Source organism: Hippoglossus hippoglossus, chromosome 3 (genome assembly GCF_009819705.1).
Source record: "Hippoglossus hippoglossus isolate fHipHip1 chromosome 3, fHipHip1.pri, whole genome shotgun sequence".
NCBI classification, from domain to species: domain Eukaryota; kingdom Metazoa; phylum Chordata; class Actinopteri; order Pleuronectiformes; family Pleuronectidae; genus Hippoglossus; species Hippoglossus hippoglossus.
Genome location: NC_047153.1, coordinates 25,488,959 through 25,508,681, shown reverse-complemented (window position 1 = coordinate 25,508,681; position 19,723 = coordinate 25,488,959). Strand labels below are relative to the sequence as shown.

The window sequence follows — 19,723 nt, the reverse complement described above, 5'->3', positions numbered from 1 at the left end:
ATGGCGCCTGTCTGCCGGACAAAAGGCGAATCTGTCTGACGGCGGATTGAAACCCAATTAGAAACGGAGGAGACATTTTGGGAAAACTGTCAGTGTCGGTGAGTCCTGGCGCCGCGAGGCAGCAGATACATGTTGGAGTAAATGTGCGCGGAGGCTCTGGCACTGGAATAATCAGGTGGGTGAAGCTGTAACTACATCTGTGTTCACTCGGCTGTGCTGTTAGCTCCTGAGACATTTCCCTCTAGACTCACTACTGAAAACTCCTTAAAAAAAAAACCCAGCCAGTGCTGCCGCATCTCACTCGTCCGTTCAGCTCCTCTCTACTTCAGCTGCTTCTGTCGGGCTGATCCGGTCAGTAAAAAGTCCGGCTGCAATTCGGCTTTCACGTGGTTCACCAGGAACCGTTTAATCAAACACAATGTCAACTTTTCCAGCTTGTCCACAATGTGCGCCGCGGCGATACACCGTGTGATTCGGTCGTGTTCGATCATGACGCCGAACTCCAGAGGAAGCAGTGACACAATGGACCAGTGTGTTGTGGGTTGATTGTGTTGGTTTGTAACACGGGCGCCGAATTGAAGAGGAGTTCTTCATTGTCAGCAAAACGTCCTAAGATACCATCTGTCGTCCATGTCTGCTTCGCTGGAAGAAGGGCAACATTAAAGCCATTACTTTCTCAATGTAATTCGACAGGCAAGTGGATGAACTATATATACAGATCTGAGTTGGGGGCTACCTTTTACTTTAGGGGCCACCACCATGTCGTCTGTGAGCACATGCACCAGCTGCTCTTTTATTGTTGGATTTCACTCTGCAGTTATTAAAGTTGTTACTGTAATTATAACTTGTCAGAGTGCTCAGCTGCAACCAGGAGACAGTCAGTGCCACGTCTGGTTGTGATCTCAGGCAGGTCGCCGGGTTCATTTATCATAATCCTGTTTATCTTTAACATGCTAGACTTGTGTCGGAGGTAAGCCTTCAGTGAACTTGACATTATATCAGTCTGAGGAGTAAAACAGCTACTGGTTCAGAGTCTTATTCTGAAAGGGATCCTCTCCATGGAGAGGCCAGAGGTCAAGGGCAGCCCCTTCCCCTTCCCTGGTCGGGCTTCAGGATTCTGTGAAGGAAACATAAGGTTTAGAGTCAAACTGTTGCACTGGCTATGACTTCAGCTTTTGTGGTTTGTATATTTTATGTCCACTTTATGTCCATAATGTCCATTCTCCAATGCTTTGTAATTTTCTCTCAAAGACTTCAGCATTGTGAGACACCACTATCTGATTATTACTAGTCCTTACTCTGAACCAGTCACACAGTAATTACACATTACATACACACAACTCTGACAAAGTGTCAATTGTCATTTACCACAAGCAGAACAACTGACATCCATTTAAAACTAGACCATGTGATGCATGTTTTTAAAGTTTCCAGTCTGTTTCTGTCCATTTTAGCTGAGGCTGTCCCTCCTATAAAATAATAACTAGAATGGTACTCAGTAGAGCACATACCTCTGCTGAGGCCCAGCAGTCCTCTTATGAAATCACATTTACATTCACTACATCCCACATTTTATTTGGATCTGCACCAAATTACACACACTGATAAATATGTTTCATCAAGATCCACAGATCGCTCCCTGAGATATCAAAGAAAATGTTGAAAAATGCCATTGCAATGTTAAAGAAAGTGGGGAAAAAAATAAATAAAAATTGTATGGGTTCTCTCCTGACCGATACCACACCCGTCTAAGTTTCATGGTAATCCATCCAGTAGTTATTGTTTAATCCTACTAACTAACACACAGACTAACAAACGCAGAAGGGACACTTTACCTCCTTGGTGAAGAATAACTTCAAGAGAAAACTTGGACCACTTTTTTTAAAGGTACAGTGAGAACCTTGTCTTTACCAAAGTAAGTGCGGCCTCCAGAAAGTGACGGTTGATTTATTATAGCCATGGTGAGAAACTTTGGTGATTATCAACTTCAGTGACTGGGTCCTGAGACCAGACAGATGTGCAAAAGGGGAATCTTAAAGTGGTCTGGTAGCTACTGTGGCAAACCCTGTATAAAAGTCGGTTTCCTGCCTTGATTTGTTTGTTTTGATGGGAAATTTCATTTTGATGGAATACACTCTTGTATTCCGGTCTTATGATACATAATTGGCCCATTTCTTTTTTCAGGACAGGAAGGGAAAAAGTCCAGTTGCCTCCGAGTCACATGGTGTCATTGTGTCTTGTTACAATAGTTGCACCTTTAAGAGGAAAGTTGGTTTCCTGCCAGTGTGGCTGGTAGAGACTGTAACCTTGCAGATAAATTAGGCCAAACATTGTTGCTTTTGCCCCGTGGCTGTACTGAGACATCCCACCCTGCTCCTGTTGCAGTAGGATGTGCTCTATTTCTACCGCACTCTACAGAAAGTATGAAAAAACCCAATCAAATCAGTGAGATACTGTATAAGTTGGCCTGTGCCAACAGCTTTTGAACTATTTAAAAATCCAATCTTCAAGTCAAGCGGTTCTCTTGCTAAGTTTTGTCACACATTGTTCAAGTTCAAGGCCTAGTGGACTGTTTAAAGATGGTGACTTGTGTACAGCTGGTTGTCTCTGTTTGCAGCAGTCTGCTGTAAACTCTAAAGGCTGGAAGTGAAGCTTATTTCTCCATATTTATGAGAATTAAGTTAATTCTACATAATGTAAAAACGCCTGGAGCCATTAGTCACGAGTATCATAGAATGTCTACAGACTTTATTTTAGCATAGTTCAAATGAGATTTTCACTGGTATGTGTCTCAGTCCCATTTTCTCAGTGCTTTGTCAGTCACCCTCTGCTTGTCTTAGTTTTAGTTTACAGCATCTACAGTCCTGCTGGTTTGTAAATAATGGAATGAAAACATTTTTGAGCTGGTGTTAAGGTGCCAGCCTTAACACCCGATCTCATTTACTTCACATTATGTATCTGATAACATCACCTGAAATGTAGCTGGTGTCTTCCATGCTCTAAGTCACCTTTGAGATGTTGTAAGTTCAATTGATTGGACACAGTTTGGAAATGCACACATCTGTCTATACAGCGTTAGTAGTTGATAAAGAAATGTGTTCTGCACAGTTGTCTGATGATGATATTGATGATGGCTGAAAAACGGAACTATAGCCTCAGTTGTTCTTACTTGAATATGAGTTTATTATGATATGGATCTGTCGACAGAGAAGATTCTCAGTCTAACATACATGCATAGAGTCAAACCAAAAAGCTAAATGAGTACAGCAGATGCTTCACAGTATTATACTCTCTAGAAGGAAAAAAAAAAAAATTAGCCTGCGTCACCTCGGCCCCCCCACAGACTCAAGGTCTGCCTTATCTAGACACACAGACAGGCGGGCATCTTCCTTACACAGGCATCATAAATCCTACAAAGGATCTCATATACGGATATACATAGTTGGGTTCAGGCCTTGTGTAATTCACAACAACTTGTACAGATCGTTATGATGTACAGGAACTATACAATACATTCCTCACAGGCTGTGGCAAGAACCAGGCAAGTTCTCTCTAACAGAAATCCGGAAGGGCAACCTGAGCGTCATGTCTCGACACTTAGAATTGAGGCCAGACAGTTGAGTCTTGGTTTTATAAGACCAGAAAATCTTGTTTCTCACACACTGAGAGTCTTGTCGGTGCTTTGTTGAAAACACCAAGTAGAGGCCTCCGTCTGAACACCCTGTCATGAAGCCCAGATCAATTGACTACTACAGTGATGGTTACCCTTTTTGAAGTGTCTCCCATCTCTTACCCAAAAGTCTCTCTGGAGCTCGGCCAGAGAGAATTTGGGGTTCTTGGTTACCTCTCTTACAAAAGCCCTTTCTCGCTGATCTCTGTTTGGCTGTTGATCCCAAACTTCTTCCATTTAAGTATCCCAGAGGCCGCTGTGGTTCTAGCAAACCTTCAATGCTGCAGAAATGTTTTTGTGGCCCTTCCCTGATCTGTGCCTCGACACAATCCTGTCTCTGAGCTCTGCGGGCAGCTCCTTTGACTTTGTTGTTGCTCTGATATACATTGTCAGCCGTGAAACTTCAGCGTTGTGCTTTACTTAATCATGTCCAGTCAATTGAATTCACTATAGGTGGGCTCCAATCAAACATCTCAGCGATGATCGAGAGAATTATAAGGAACCTGAGCTAAATCTCAAGTGTCTTTCATTCTTATGTCAATGTGATAATCCAGCTTTTCTATTGTTTTCTCTTCTGTCAGTGAGGGGTATTGAGTTTATGTACATGTATGGCGTCTAAAAGTTAAGACACAACAAAATAACTAAAGGCAAATCATTTTGATCAGTTAAATATACATTGTTAACTAAAATAGCTAAGTGAATCATTTTACCATGATTTTGTCGCCTTGTTATCGATCCTGTTTATCAGTCTAACTGTCTAATAGTCTACAGTATGACTCATCCTCTGCAGCAGAGACACAAAGTATGGTGCTTGGCTGCCTGAAATGTAAATTTTTCTTGGCATTTTTCCAGACACACACACACGCAGTAAACCTCACCCTCCCTCTCTATAAGTGTTGACATGTCTGCTGACTTTGATTCTCTGTCCTGTTTTTCTTCTTGGCACCAGATAGAAAAGCACAGAGACAGATGTGCTATATCATTTGTCTGTTTATCTCCTTCTCCCTGACTTCACTTCACTTCAGTGACTATGATTATGTACCTTTTTTAGAAATGACATTAAATAAAAAAACTTCAGTTTAGTGACCATGATTATGAAATAACAACATTAAATTAGAGCACATTTAGGAAAAAATCTCATGTCGGAAAAAATGACAGTAAAACTAGAGCCACATACAATTACAATTCTAAAACTGTGTCTGCAGCATCATGTCGGTAACATGATGTGATTACTGGGGGAAAAACATCCACTGTAATAACATTCTTATTTAACCTAGAGGAATGCACTTCAGATCTGGATAGCAGCTGCTGCGCTCTGTCTTCTCGTGTGTGTGTTGTAAATCTGCAGACAGGAAGCTAACAGACGTGACTTTGCCTCATTTTGCTGTGTGATCGTCTCCTTGTCGGTGCTTTTTGGGGATGTAAAGCTTAACAGATTAAGCAAATCGCAAGTTGCATATGTAATTGAATCCCTTCAATTATAATCCCACTAATTAAAGATTCTGTCATCAGACCCCATTTTGATACTGTTTACATTCATATTCTTTAATCTCCTCTGCCATGTGTAGTAATATTCATTGTTGCCAATGTGTGATTTATATTGCACACAAGGAATTTCCTGAAAACAATGCATGCAGCAGACGTGACATGAAAGACGAAAGCCTGTGCATACCTGCATTTCACACAATGCGTAAAATTACTCCTGTCTTCTCCAGTCTCCTTCGTTCAAATCAATGTGATGCTTCATGAATCCCTCCTCTACATATTTCCTGTCCTCTGTGGTCAAGTGGTATTTTCGTTTTCTGTTTTGAAACCTGAAGTGTCCCTCTGGACCTCTGTTTTGAAAAATTAAATGTTATATTTGCATGCAGTGTTTCTCAACCATGTCTAGAAATATGCTGAATAAATCTTTATTTAGTTCAAAGATTTGTCATTTTTAGATATTGCCTCTTCTTTTCTTTTACGTGTTCCTGCTACTCTTATAGCAGAGATTCCTTCCCTGGCATCAATCATTGGCCCTTACTGAGCCAGGATGACCACAACTAAACCCCGTGACCTCTGCAGGTTGACCTGCACCCAATCCTCATACCATAACACTCAATTTCAGACAGTAAACAAATACATGGGAAACTGTTCCTCCCCACAAACCTTTTCAACCTGACAAAAGAGAGAGGATTACCCTAATGATTGGTCAAATGATTCAAGCAATGATGCCTAATAACTGATGCCCAACTCCTTAACACTGCACTCTGCCTCTTTCACTGCCCAGAGTTCACCAAATGGAGATATCTCAGACAGATGTCCTAAAACCACTGAACTGAAAACCTACTCATTTATTTGAATGTCTGAAGCAAAGTTAGAATAATGTTTTAAACTTTCTTTTTGTTTAATATTTTTTTCTTCATGAAAGTGACATTTTTAATTTAGAGATCAGAGATATTCATCTAATATACAACTAGGCCTACACATTTACCTTATATACCACAGCTAGTCCAGTCTTGTGTTTTATTTTCTGTGTCATATAACTGCATGCATTTCATTATGTTAGCAACAGTTAATACACTGTTGTCAAATGAACTTCTAATGTTTTGTGTTAACCTACATTTGACTCTTTATCTTTCTGCCCTAATTATTATTAGGTCATGGCTGAGATAGAATATGTGACTTCGCCCTTTATACATTAGTATCTCTCTCTTCCTCTTGTGTCTTTTCTTTTGCTCAGGTTTAAGTGTGTCACCGGTTACGTTTATCTATATATCTGTCTCATATGCATGTTTTAAGCAATATTTTATTTTCCCTCTTAGCTAAATCACCAGCCAGCTGATCTGAAGAATACTGCATTAAATGCATTTTTTTTTTTTTTTTATCTATAACCTCATTACAATTTTGTTAATATATTTTTGGGAGACTTGGAGATGAAGAGATTTGAGATGTTGAGTGTTTATGACTGTGTCAAACATAGAAATGAATTGATGTGCTCAGGTTCCTACACCAACCTGTTTGTGCTCTTCACTACAACGAGTGGGGTCCTACTGCGAAGTGTTAAAAGTGAGAGTCAATCTTCTTTGGTGTTAATGTTGTCGTTGTGATGTCCTTCAGGATGTTCCAGCAGGGTGAAGAGCCTCGTTTCACCATCGAGCAGATCGACCTCCTCCAGAGGCTAAGGAGAACGGGGATCACCCATGCGGAGGTCCTCCATGCCCTGGACACCCTGGACCACCTGGACCGGCAACATGGACATAAGTTGAGCCACAAACCTTCCTACATGCCTCCCTCGTCTTCTTCCAGCACCGTCGCCGCCTCTTCATCCATGACTTCCGCTGCCACTCAGACAAGCTTCCCTGACAACCAACTTTCCATGTCACCCAACAATAACTTCGACACCACCTCCCTGCCTCTGCCGGTTCCAGTTGCCTCACCTGTCGTTATGGCAGCTGTGGCTCAGAACGGCCTGGTTGCCGTCAGCAATGGGAGGCTGTCACCGCCGCGGTTTCCTCTCGGCGTGGTTGGCGGCAGTGTGACTGCACCAGGCTACGGGTTTGAGGCCAGTGAAGAGGACATAGATGTTGATGAAAAGGTGGAGGACTTGATGAGGTAAGAGCAAACCACACTTTTCTTAACTTGGACTGTTCTTAGGCCAGGACTGACTAAACCAATATGAACCAGGTCAACCTGCTGGGGACAATTTTGCCCACTGTATGGGCGACTTCTCATCAACCTCAAGGGGGCAGCAGTGAGCCCATTACACATCAAAAAAATCTAAGCCACCAAAGATGATGGTTATAAGTTGTTTTCTAACGTTATGTTGGTTTTACAAGAGACCAAGCTTCAATGATCAGGACTAACTTGGTTGTTTGGCAACTGTATTTCTTCTTTAATTGGCCTCTTGTATTAAAGCAGCGCATCCTCTTCCTTGAGCTTTACAAACTGACGTTTCCTCCCCCCAGTGGAGAAGTCAGCTCCACACTTGGCTAAACCAAGGATAGACCAGCATTCCACTGGTCAAATATAATGACAATGTAACGGACATTATAGAGGGACGATTTACCTCAGTGTACAATCCAGCACTGATGGGGTAGAAACCCAGATTAGCAGTTTGTTTTATACGGTAGAGTCAGTCGCTGCAAAAATTTGATGCTTGTTTCTATGAAGTGATACGGTACAGGTGCTCGTAGCTCCCAAAAAGAATGGAGTTTGTGTTTATCCTTTTTTCCCCCCGAATAAGGTAAAAGTAAAAGTATGTGTTCCTTGTTTTCTTCCAGAAAGGAAGAACTGAAACATTTTTACTTAAACTGCTTTGGTATTTTCTAAAAGCACCTGTACGTAGCACCTTATATTGCGATGTCACCTTTGCATTTGTGTTTTCTGTTAATGTGTTTGTGCCACCATGGTTTTGTGACAGAGATTTCTATTATCTGTAAAATAATGACTGTTAGTCACTCTGGTTTTTACCGTACACAACCAAAACATGGACACAACAGCTGAGAAAAAGCTTCAGCTTCAGTGCTAACAGCTGAAGCTTCTTAGTTACTGGTGAGATGTCGGTTGTAAACAAAGAGATAGGGGCAACAAAAAGACCATAAACGCAAACTAGTTTACACTAGTTGGCAAACTACCAAGAACCTTGTTGCTGACGGTATAAAAAAAAGACTCAGAACGGACAGCACAGCAATAACTGGACAACCACGACTAATCAGTGTGGATAACTATGATTATTCCAATAATGACGTGTATGTGGTGTTTGAACCACATTACAACATATAGGTCCTGACACCAGAGAGCAGGTGTTAATACAAAAATCCTGATGATGACGAGGCTGCTTATAGCTCACACTGAATGTGAATATGATACGAGTATTACTGTCTACAAACACAGAGACTGTATATACACACACACACACACACACACACACACACACACACACACACACACACACAACACACCCTCCAGTGCCTCTCATTTGTAGTCTGCAGCAGCCAGACAGCAGCAATCAGTGTTATTGATCTGAATGTGTGTGAAGATGAAATCAAAACAGTAGAGCAGAGAATATTCCAACAGAATCAGGTTTAAATTCCTGCACATATACAGATACTGTCGTCCACACACTGTGACGCACAGTTACAGCTGGTTAGAGCAAAGTGACTGTTGTGTTGTGCATTGTGTTTCAGTAATGTCTGACCGTTGGAAATGTTGCCATTTATTACACTCTGTGCGAACACTATACTCTCTGTGCTTGTAGAAGGGACAGCGCTTTGATCAAAGAGGAGATTAAGTCCTTTCTGGCGAACAGGCGGATTTCCCAGGCCGTGGTCGCTCAGGTAACCGGTGAGTATCAGCTTCATCTGTACTTTGAAAACCAGGCCCATTAAATCACTACCAGAGCAGCATGGTATATCAGCAAGTATCCAGCCAACTGAGGATTCAGATCTGACGCCGCTCCTCTTCCTCCCAGGGATCAGTCAGAGTCGGATCTCCCATTGGCTCCTGCAGCAGGGGTCTGACCTCAGCGAGCAGAAGAAACGAGCCTTCTTCCGCTGGTACCAGCTGGAGAAGACTAACCCGGGTAACACCACTGCCCATCTCCCACATAACCTTGCCTCTTCTTCCACTTGTGAACACTGCTGACTTCAGTAACAGTTTCTTAACACTGACTGAGCACAAAGTCTTCCACAAAAAGCTGCTTTCAGACATGCACTGAAATAAAATGTTCTAGTATGTGAGAACGAAAATGTCTGAGTCTGTTGCTCCAAACAGTCTGTGGAGTTTTTACTACCAGTGTCCTAGTTAAAACTCTGGAGAATGTGCTAGTGAGTCCATGTGAGAATACAGCAGGAGCATGTCATGTTTCTAGTATGCAACAGAAGCAAAACTGAAGAGGTGCCATACATGTAGAGGACTCAGACAAAGATTTCAACTGGGAAAGATGAGATTCGAGAGGTTTTGGTGATAAGGGCCAACCGCAGCCGAATTTAAACATTATGTTCTGCCTCCAGTATGATCTACCCCGATGCCCCCCCTCGCCTGAATGTCCCAGAGATTTGCCAATGTCCTGCTGCATTCCTCATGTGAAACTCAAATTCCAGATAATGTATGGACATTATCTGGACTTCATGTCTGAAAACGGCTCTAATGAGAGAGAGGGATGGTTAATCTGTAAAAGCACAGTTTATTTTGGACAATTCATGTCCTCTGCACATTGTCAGTGTGTCCTTGAGTAGGACCCTGTTCTGTCAGCTGGATTTCATCAGCGCAGAAAATAAATTTTGTCTCTCAGCTCACTGGTGTTCAAAGCTATGACTGCAATATGAAGATAAAGAGAGATATTCTTTAGCCTTAATTTAGAGGATACAAGACATGAAGACACACTGAACGTCAAAACAGTTGTAGATAATTCAAGGAAAATAAAATGTAAATAAAACCCAGTTAAATGTGAAATGAAATAAGAGTCTGAAGAATAAGATCAATGAATAATGTAATAATTAGACGTTGAGATGGCAACAAATGAAGTTAAAACAGTACATACACATAGATTCGCAGATGCAATGTTTTATTAAAAGAAACAAAAGCAGTGGCATATATGTTTGCGTTTTTATGATCATCTTGAGATTTTACTCCTAAGAAAAAGAGAGCTGTTTTGCTGTCATTGAACAATGACTACACTGTCAAGATGTGTGGAATGTAAAGTATGAAAAGAGAGAACAGTCTTACTGAAGTGAGTCTGTGTCTTCACTTGGAAAATAAAGACTGGAGTGATGCTTTAATAATAACCCCTTCTGTACATCAGGATGTGTCGGGTCACTCTTTACTCTTTACAATGTGATGCTGACATTTAAGTCTAAGTTATATATAAGTTTGCAATATACAACGATTTCTTTTCATGATTATAAATTAGATGTACAGTATTTTTAGGTGGAGGAACTGAATGTATAAGTTTATATAAACTAGCTGCAGGGATTTTAAAGTGACTGTGAACCTACCCTCAGAAGAAGCTTGGAAAAAGACACATCCTCACTCCACCTTAGTTTACTTGCTTACTTTCACTCAACTCCTTGATCCCATAGACATTCAGGAAAGTCAGGCTTATATTGCTGTTTGACAGAAAAAACAGTTTGTTCCAAAGATATTTATTAGTGACTGACTATAGGAAAGTAAAAACTGTGAAATTCCCAAAACGACTTTATCTCAGCAACCAAATCTCACACATTCAGACTTTTCTACACGATCTTCTAGCGTAATATTTCTTCAGCCCCTTTTTCTTCAAAGATCATCCCACTTTAAAGACCTCGGTTCTGAAAGTGACTATATATTTTATTTTTAATGGAGTAATGTATTTGTGATTTGAGGTGCCACTCTGGCCATGCGAGCTGCCCCAATGGCTCTGGAGGACATAATGGAGTGGCAACAAGCTCCGCCCCCGTTTGGCGCTGCCCCTGGTGGCTTCCGTCTTCGGCGAGGGAGCAGATTCACCTGGAGGAAGGAGTGTCTGGCTGTCATGGAGAGGTGAGGAGGAGGAGGAGTGTTGAGGAAGGGTGGATGGACTGGAGTGTCATGGTATATTGTTTGATTGGCATCGTAATTATAACATGGAATTGTGTGTGTTTCACAGCTACTTCAGTGATAACCAGTACCCTGACGAAGCGAAGAGAGAGGACATCGCCACTGCCTGCAACGCCGTCATTCATAAACCAGGTAGATGATAATCTAAGCAAACTTTGACTTGATCAATCTGAACTTTTATTGACTCACAAATACAAAGTAAGCAGTTACATCTTTTTATTGACTGAGAGGACAAGGGTTCATTGTGTTGCTCATCTGTGATAACAAGTCAAGCAGTCGCAGGGTTCAAATGCAACTTCATGCATATGTTAAAATTAGCTACTCATGAATTATATATTTGACTGAAGACGTGTCCCTAACATCCGCTGGTGCTCACTAACATCCGATAACATCAGCTGGTGGTAGGCATTAATTAGAGCAGTAGAACATACAAGGGATATTCTCCATCTTGTCCCATATTCTAAAATGAGCGTTTAGTTTAAAAAGGCATATAGGTAATGAGGTCTGATCTACTGAGCGGCCACATGGCTTTCATAGTGCTGCCATACAAGCCAGTAGCCAGTCAGATTTACCTTTAGCCTCAGTGTGCCCTCAAGTTCGGCCTGTAAAGTTGATTACAAGGCCAAAACACTTGATAACGCTAATGTGCACAGTTATGTCCCTAACACCTGCTTACATCTACTGGTAGTTGGTGACTTAAATTGTGCAGAAGACCTTCAAACAAACAATGGGTATTCAACATCTTGTCCTATATTCTAAATGATTAAGTGGAAATATATGATAATGAAACAATTGGCTTGTGAAGGGGAACACAGGACAAACATGTGGTGTTCTCTCTTCCATGCCCAGTACTGAGACTGAACAGAAAGTCTGATCATGATTTTAAAAGTCAACATATCAAGACTGTAAAATGTCATCCAATTACTTTAGACTTCTTTCCATTGACATGGCGAGTACATCTGTCTTAACACATTTGGAGAATTGATTCTGTTTATTGGGTTTTTAACGACTTTATTTTATTTAAGCCCTGTGTGTGTTTGTGTGTGTGTGTGTCACAGGAAAGAAGCTGACTGATCTGGAGAGGGTCACATCTCTGAAGGTCTACAACTGGTTTGCCAACAGACGCAAAGACATCAAGAGGCGCGCCAACATTGGTAATGTCTACTTGTGTTTGTGTGGTGACTGTAGTTATAATCAGTGTGACTTTAGAACTCAGCATGACGAAGGTACTTGGAAACGTAATGCATGTTATCTTTCATGCTGGGCTGAGGTTTCAGATAGTCTCTAAATAAATCAATAAACGCACATGAAAGAGCTTTTTCTCTTGAACTCACATCTTTGTTAACCAACCTGTTGACTGTTGACCTACACCTGCTTGAAACAACACGATACAGCTGTAGAATCTCACACACATCTGGGTATCAGTGACAAACACATAGTTGCATCTTTACCAGCAGCTGCATCAGCAAGATGACATTCTGCTGAAGAGGAGCAGCTTCTGAATGCATCACAGTGTGTTGTTGATGAAGGTCGATATGCTATGATCAGGTTTGTGTTTTTGAAGAAGCAGCCATCTTGGAGAGTCACGGAATCGAGGTTCAGAGTCCTGGAGGTCAGTCCAACAGCGACGAGGTGGATGGCAACGACTTCCCCGACCAGGTAAAGTACACGTAGCTTCATTTACACACAACAGCTCAGAGGTGACAGAGTGTAAACTAAACTTTAAATTGTTTTAACCAAAGTTATAAAATGTATAAAGTTAAGGGTTGAACATGGATCATAACGCCACCTAAGCCATTTTTCAGACTTGACCTGCGATTACACTTATAACAGTACATGAAACTTTATAACATCTACTTTGTTTTTTTATGTTTACAATGTTATCCTATTTTAAATATACATTTAGTCATTTCCCCCTGATCTTTCCAGAGACTCGGTATGGTCAGCAGTAGAAACATACAGCATTCATTGACATCACTACCATTATGGATATGCAGTTATAAAGTCACAGCATTGTTATACTGTTTATCTGCCAGTATGAGGATGTGGTTACTGTATAGCCTGCTTGCTGCTCTGTTACAGGGATGTGAGGTTTCATTATTTGACAAGAGAGCTTCAGCCAGGCAGTTTGGGTTCAGCAGAGCCGACCTCTCATCTCCAACCCAGGTACAGTTCGATACAACCACTGTCTTCCACAATGCAAACTGAGTTTTCGTCTCAGATTTAGGCTACATCCATGCTACCACGTTTTAGTTTTAAAACGCATCAACTCTGCTATGGATACGCCTGATGTTCACACTACTCCGGAGTTTTAGAGCCACTAACAAGGAGAAGTTTGGAAACGCTCGTTTTAGTTTGAAAACCGCAGGGGCTGTCCACCAGTCTGGACAGGCAGAAACGGAGATGCTTGGAAACGACGGTCACAACGTTGCTTTAATTCATCGGGCTCCCATCACATGACCCCCTTCTGAGAGAACACAACCAGCATTCTCCTCAGCTATCAGTACAGAACACAACATGGACAATCAATACAAATTGTTGCTGACCCTGTTTTTTTTGACAAACAGATGTGCAGTTAAATTCTGCATTTTACAATGATAGAACTGCTTAAATGCGTAGGTAGCTATATAGCACATGCACGTCTTCCTGTCTACACTGGCATGTGCATACCCAGTGTGCGTGAGAGGTCATGTGATATGCATTTTCTGGCATGTTAGTATGGACGGGAGTTAAACCTGATATTTAGCCAAAATGCTTGTGTGGACAGAGATCGTTTTAATTTTCATAGATTGAGCCACAAGTCTCTCCTCTTCTCCTTGCTCAGGTTCCCACACTGCTCCCCAGCTGGTTCTCCGCTCTGGGTAGAGGAGGCTTGTCCGGACAGAGGGGCACGTCTCTGATTGGCCGCTCCCTAGTGACAGGGACGGGTCCTCAGGCAGAAGGATCCAGACTGACAGGCGTGTCCTGGTCTCCGCCGTCCCCTTCTCTCCAGGACGAACCCACCATCCACAGCGTGCTGTCCGAGCCCCAGGACCCCATCGGGTTGGAGAAGGCGGCTGCCAGTCGGGTGGAAGGGGCGGGCTGCAGCGTGGGGAATGATATCAAGACGGAAATGCTTGAGGATGACTGAAGAGGGTGGTTGATACTGGAGTTGTCAGAAAACAGGTGTGTTAATATGCAAGCTGATTTTATAGGAATGTAATAAGTGGGAAAAAATGACCAAAAGTCGTGTAAACGCCAACCCTGAGATACCTCCCAACCCTACCTCCAACCATCAACCTGCTCTGCTATGCTCTTATAGGCATTACTAGTGTATTATAACAATGACAATAATAATAACGATTAACTTCTATATGTCAAAGTCCTCGTCAGATGACTGTGGAATATTTCAAATGCCTTCATAACAAGAAAATCAGATAAAGAAAGTGAAATAAATGACAAATCAATCAATTATGAGACAGAAAATGCAGAGTATCATCAAAAGTAACGTGTGTTGTCTTACACATTATTCTTTGTTATTAAGGCATTTTTAATCCTCTATAGAAGAGACTGACTTAGTAACAGGACTTGATGTTTTGTGCAGATTTCCTTGATAAACTGCGTTTTTACAGACACTGTATTCATCACGGGATTCAATAGATTTCAGGGTCTTGCACTGTGATCACAACACAACTGAACAGCCTCAAAAAACTAAATACATGAATTTGACAGTTAAGTTCATTTTAACTGCTTGTTTTAAAATCAGAGTTATGTAATTCATGTCATCACAGTTGATTACATTTCACATTCGCTGTTGATTCCTTCCAGTGAGAAGAACAGCAGAATAAGCTCCGTTTTTTTTTTTTTAAAGTCACGGTCACGTTACAGCTTAAGATGACTAAAAATGACCAGTTCCTCTGTCCCCCACCCTGATGAAATAAGCTCAACATATGGAAGCAAAGAATGGGCACAATAATTTTAATTTGAACACCAATTTTACAACCATTTCTTATGGTCACAAACTCTGATATAACTCCAGCTGTCCAGGTTTTCCACTTGTCTGAGCTGTTCTTCCTTGGACGACATGCAAAATGTAACACAACCTCATTGCTTTGTCTTGGCTGCTTGAATTTGAATTTCTGTTTGGAAATATATGTGTAAAAAAATCAAAAGGTGCTTTTTGGTGCTAAAGTGATGGAAGTTTGTCAGTTTAAAATGGGCGACTGGAATTTTTGACTTTATGAAAGTGTGAGTGATCTTTTTTTAGAATTTTAAGAATTCTTTTCAGGTTTCTCCAATTTAAATGTTAGAAAATAATATTTTCTATTATATTACAGAACTTAAAATGAGCTACTGAAATTTTAAAAGAGGAATTCAAGCCCCATGAGCAGCACCATACTTCACTGCTATAAATCAGGTGGTAAATGAATGACACTCAGTAGAGCGCATACCTCGTTGCACACACTCATAGATATCAGTCTTCTAATTGTGCCTGATTTTCCTCATCAAGATCCATGATTTATTCAGTGGGAATTGTTCAAATTGGTGAAAAAACAACCCCACAATTTTAAAGAAAGTGGGGGAAAAAAAGATCCTGATCCTAACAAAGTTTAGTAGTTGCCTCTTCCCCGACCCATAACACATCCTTCCACCAAGTTGTGTAGTAAAAAATAAACAAACAAACAAACAAACCAATGCCTGGGGTGAAAACCTCCTCGGCAGAAGTAATTCAAATTGTTATCGCCTCTTTGCTTCCATATCAATATCAAATGATTAAGAAAGAAAAAGTGACTCAACACAAATGTCACATGTCGCCAAATACAGATTTGTGTAAAAACTAGAAATGTGAGCGTCCAGACGACCAAGTGTTCTCTATTCATTTGTGCCCTGTTCCGTGACGGATGCTCAGGCAGAATGAATGATCACTGTGAGATCATCTATAATCAATAGAATCAGCTGGGAGGGTTCAACAGTTTAATCAAACTGTTTAGATATTACAGATTCAAGTGTAAAGTGAATACATGAATATAATAGAGGCGTATGTACGCATACGTACACACATACGTATATACAGTATATATATGATATAAACTGTGAGGGTATGTGTATATGTGCCCGGATCCATTTCTATTTACAGTATATAAACATATTAGCTTCTAAGGAGAGAAACTATCAATATGAGTCTTTGTTGTTGGCAAAAGGTGAGTGAAGCATTAGCCAAAGTATTAAGTTGAAAGTTTCTGTATTTTCTGAGTGTATGATAGTCCTGGATTGAATTATGTATTAGAGATATGCTAATCAATGATGCATCAGATGTGTCACATTATCGCAAAGCTAAATGCATCGTGTTCCTCTGTAGGTATATCTGTGTTCGTGCCCGATATGCCATGTGTTCTAAACACACATGTTCACGTTTCAACTCAGTTTTCTTTTTAAATGACACTTTATTGGATAAATGTCATGGTGCTTAAGAGTCGCTGCTGGTCCAACACTTCATGGTCAGTGTCAGTGACGGAACACATAGCCAGAAGGAAAAAAAAAGATTAGAGAAACTGAGGGTGTTCCTCAGAAAGCTAAGAGTTAGATTCTTTAGAGACGATCACAACGAGAAGTCGTCTATCTGAAACATAAATGTTTGATCACACGAGTCACATCTAGAAATATTAATCCCAGTACAGCCGCTGTAGAAGTCCCATCTGTTCTCTGCTTTACAATAAAATCCTCATGGGTTTAGCCCTTTAGACCAGAGTCTAACTACTGGTTGGATGAGAAAATACTAATAAACTAGCAGGAGACATGATTATCTCATCATTATTCATCCCACTTTTGTGTCCACGATATTCATCTCATCCAAAACACTTTTGTTTGGGTAAGATTGCAGATGTGTTTGCCTTTAGAAACAACAAATTAAATTCCATCCATCATCTATACCACTTATACTTTGAGGGTCGTGGGGAAGCTGGAGCCAATCCCAGCAGACATTGGGTGAGAAGCAGGGTACATCCTGCACAGGTCACCAGTGTATCACAGGGTCAACTTATAGCGACAAGCATCTGTTCACACTCACATCTACAGTTTAGTGTCTCCGGTTAATCTAACCCGAGTTTGCATGTGTCTGGACTGTGGGAGGAAGCCAGAGAAAAAGATGCAAGCTCCACACAGATATTTAGAATCAGAGCCTTCTTGCTTTGAGGTGACAGTGCTAACCACTGCCCCCCTGTGTCACCCAGCAAGCATTCTTATTATTTCCATAATCATAAAATCTCCCATATAATCCACTAACATCTGGTTTCTGCCGTGTGAATGGATACAATCAGCATTCACCCCCTGGTCAAATGACTCTGCAGTTTAATCGGCTCTGACTCCAATCTGTAGTGATGGAGACACTTGGGTGAACACGCTAATTTGGCAACAAAGCAAGTGAGAGAGCACCTCAGTTGTTGGCGCCCTCCTAACTTCGAAAATGACTCATTGGGGGAAAACAGAAAAATAACCTTTTTTAACGGGTTTACCTGTGTTTTAAAAAACTCTGTATACCTGCTAATGTTGGTGTAAAAGAGGATGAGGGTGTAGTGAGTCAGAAGCAAAACAATGAGCTAAAACAGGCTGACAGAGTGTGATGGTCACAGTATCCCACTCGTTTGTTCCTGTTTCTATATCAATTAGTGTAGCTTGGCTCCCTGATGAGGTTTTAATTCAAACATTTCAATGATGCTGATTATTAGTCAACTTCAGCAGCTGATCCTTGATAAATGATTGTGTTGTCAGTAGTGTAGTCAGCTACTTCTGTTTTATTGTGTGACACAGGTGTTGCTGTGGGGCAGCTGGTAGAAATAGCTCTCTATCTTTAGTACATCAGCTGTGATCCAGCTCCATGGAACCATGTCCCTGATGTGACATTAGTTATTCAGCACATGAGATGTACTGGATGATTTTAAGTTAAAGTGCCTTATTTTTTACAGTGTACAGGATCAGTGCAGGCCGGAGGTCTCCTACAGCGGCTGTAAACACATGAGTAATGCTAAGCTAAGCTACATATGAACAGTGAAGTGGCTTCATCGTTGTTGATCACCAGGTGCTTTACAGGCTCAGCTACTAGTTCAGAGTTAAACACTCGACACATATACCTCACTAACAATCAAACTACCCCCTTAGCTACAGTATAAGCTACACCTGCTCCGCAGCTGCTGTAATGTGAATCAACGCCCGGGCCGCTGGGAATTAAAGAAGCTGTAAAGACAGCGCACGCTGGCTAATAACAAACTTCAGTGTCCTTTTTAAAGGGAAATTCCCTCAAACTCGAGCCAATAAATATTCATTTGGAAAGTAAAGGGAAGTTCCACTCCAGAAAAAAACATATATTTGTTCATCAGCTCAGAGTCCATGGAATAAATGTATAATAGTTTATTTTGCTCCTCATCCTGGTGGAGTCCAAACACGTCGTCAGTGTTGGCTTCAGACTGAGCGTCTAAGAAAGTGTTAAACTTAGTGGTGGAATGTCTCTTTAGTCGTGCGGCAGCAGAGCTGTCCTGGTGTCTTTGCTTTAAGCAGTTAGACTCTGAGGCATCACTTATGTAGCTGTGTCATCAATATATGATTATTTACACCAAAAATATCGAACCAACCCCTCCCAGGGTTGGAAATGTTTTTTTTTTTCTTCTTTTGAATCTGCCAAGCAGAAGCCTTTCTGAAGTGAATCTGTGGATTCATTTGAGACAAAGTGCTGTTCTGAGATTATTTCAGCATTTGAAATGCTTTAAGTTGCTGCCTTCATGGTCTTATCGTGAAGTTGTACTTTAGAGTTCTGATGCAGGAAATTGAAAGATTGTCATTATCCTTGTTTTTGTGTCATTATAGAGCCAAGAAATCTGAAAGCAAAAATTCAACAAATTAAAAACAAGATTTGACACGCATGCTTAATGAGGAACCACAAACTAAATGAAACTGTAAATGAGACAAGCTGCTGTCTTTTAATTTTTTTTTGTGGAAAAGTTGTTGCTCTCAGATTTTCTTCCTGCCTTGTTTGTTGCACATGTTCTGTAGGTGGGTGTAATCCACCTGCGTTAATGTACATTTCAACATAAAAAAAAATCTCAATCTATAAAAGCAGAAAGTGAAAGTCTTTTCATATAATAAAAAAAGTTATATCATATTATATTTCCCTTAAAAACTCAAAGCATTTTGCTCTTCCAGTCAGTGTGTCAGACTTTGTCTCTGACGACAGCGCGTTTTCTTCTCTGGTTTAAATGCAGTTCTATCTTCAGCCTTCATTCCTCTGTTGCCTTTGTTTTGTTTTTAAACGGCGAGCATCCTTCACTGCTGAATCAGATCAGGTCCTGGAACATGTGTACGTGTGTCCAGGCATTCACTGTTTTCTCGATCACATTCATTATTACCCATTGTCGTCTCTTTCTCAACAAACACAGCAGAGTAAATATGTACTGGATCTTAGATGTCTTCACTGGCTCCCAGTAAGGCAGACTGGGCTGTAGAGGCTCCATCTGATCTGAGATCTGC

The 19,723-nt window shown here is 41.0% G+C and overlaps 1 protein-coding gene across 4 annotated transcripts; it reads left to right on the top strand.

Annotated features, from left to right (window-relative positions):
- LOC117753582 (homeobox-containing protein 1-like) lies at nucleotides 1–16,737 on the top strand. Of its 4 annotated transcripts, none has more exons than XM_034571772.1 (10): nucleotides 1–170; nucleotides 6,765–7,264; nucleotides 8,910–8,995; nucleotides 9,123–9,233; nucleotides 11,014–11,170; nucleotides 11,277–11,359; nucleotides 12,286–12,381; nucleotides 12,792–12,886; nucleotides 13,310–13,393; nucleotides 14,052–16,737. In XM_034571772.1, exons 2-10 carry the CDS (start codon nucleotides 6,771–6,773, stop codon nucleotides 14,355–14,357), a joined length of 1,512 nt encoding a protein of 503 aa, XP_034427663.1. In that variant the 5' UTR covers nucleotides 1–170; nucleotides 6,765–6,770; the 3' UTR covers nucleotides 14,358–16,737. The 4 variants fall into 4 exon arrangements, with proteins under 4 accessions (XP_034427663.1, XP_034427668.1, XP_034427665.1 ...); XM_034571777.1 differs by having other exon boundaries at nucleotides 1–175; nucleotides 6,770–7,264; nucleotides 12,798–12,886; XM_034571774.1 differs by having other exon boundaries at nucleotides 1–175; nucleotides 6,770–7,264; nucleotides 12,795–12,886.
- Nucleotides 16,738–19,723: the final 2,986 nt, after the last annotated feature.

Coding starts and splice junctions, on each gene's coding strand:
- LOC117753582 (XM_034571772.1), top strand. CDS start 6,771: ATGTTCCAGCAGGGTGAAGAGCCTCGTTTCACCATCGAGCAGATCGAC. Junction 8,996..9,122: donor CGTGGTCGCTCAGGTAACCG/GTGAGTATCAGC, acceptor TCTTCCTCCCAG/GGATCAGTCAGAGTCGGATC. Junction 11,360..12,285: donor CGCCGTCATTCATAAACCAG/GTAGATGATAAT, acceptor TGTGTGTCACAG/GAAAGAAGCTGACTGATCTG.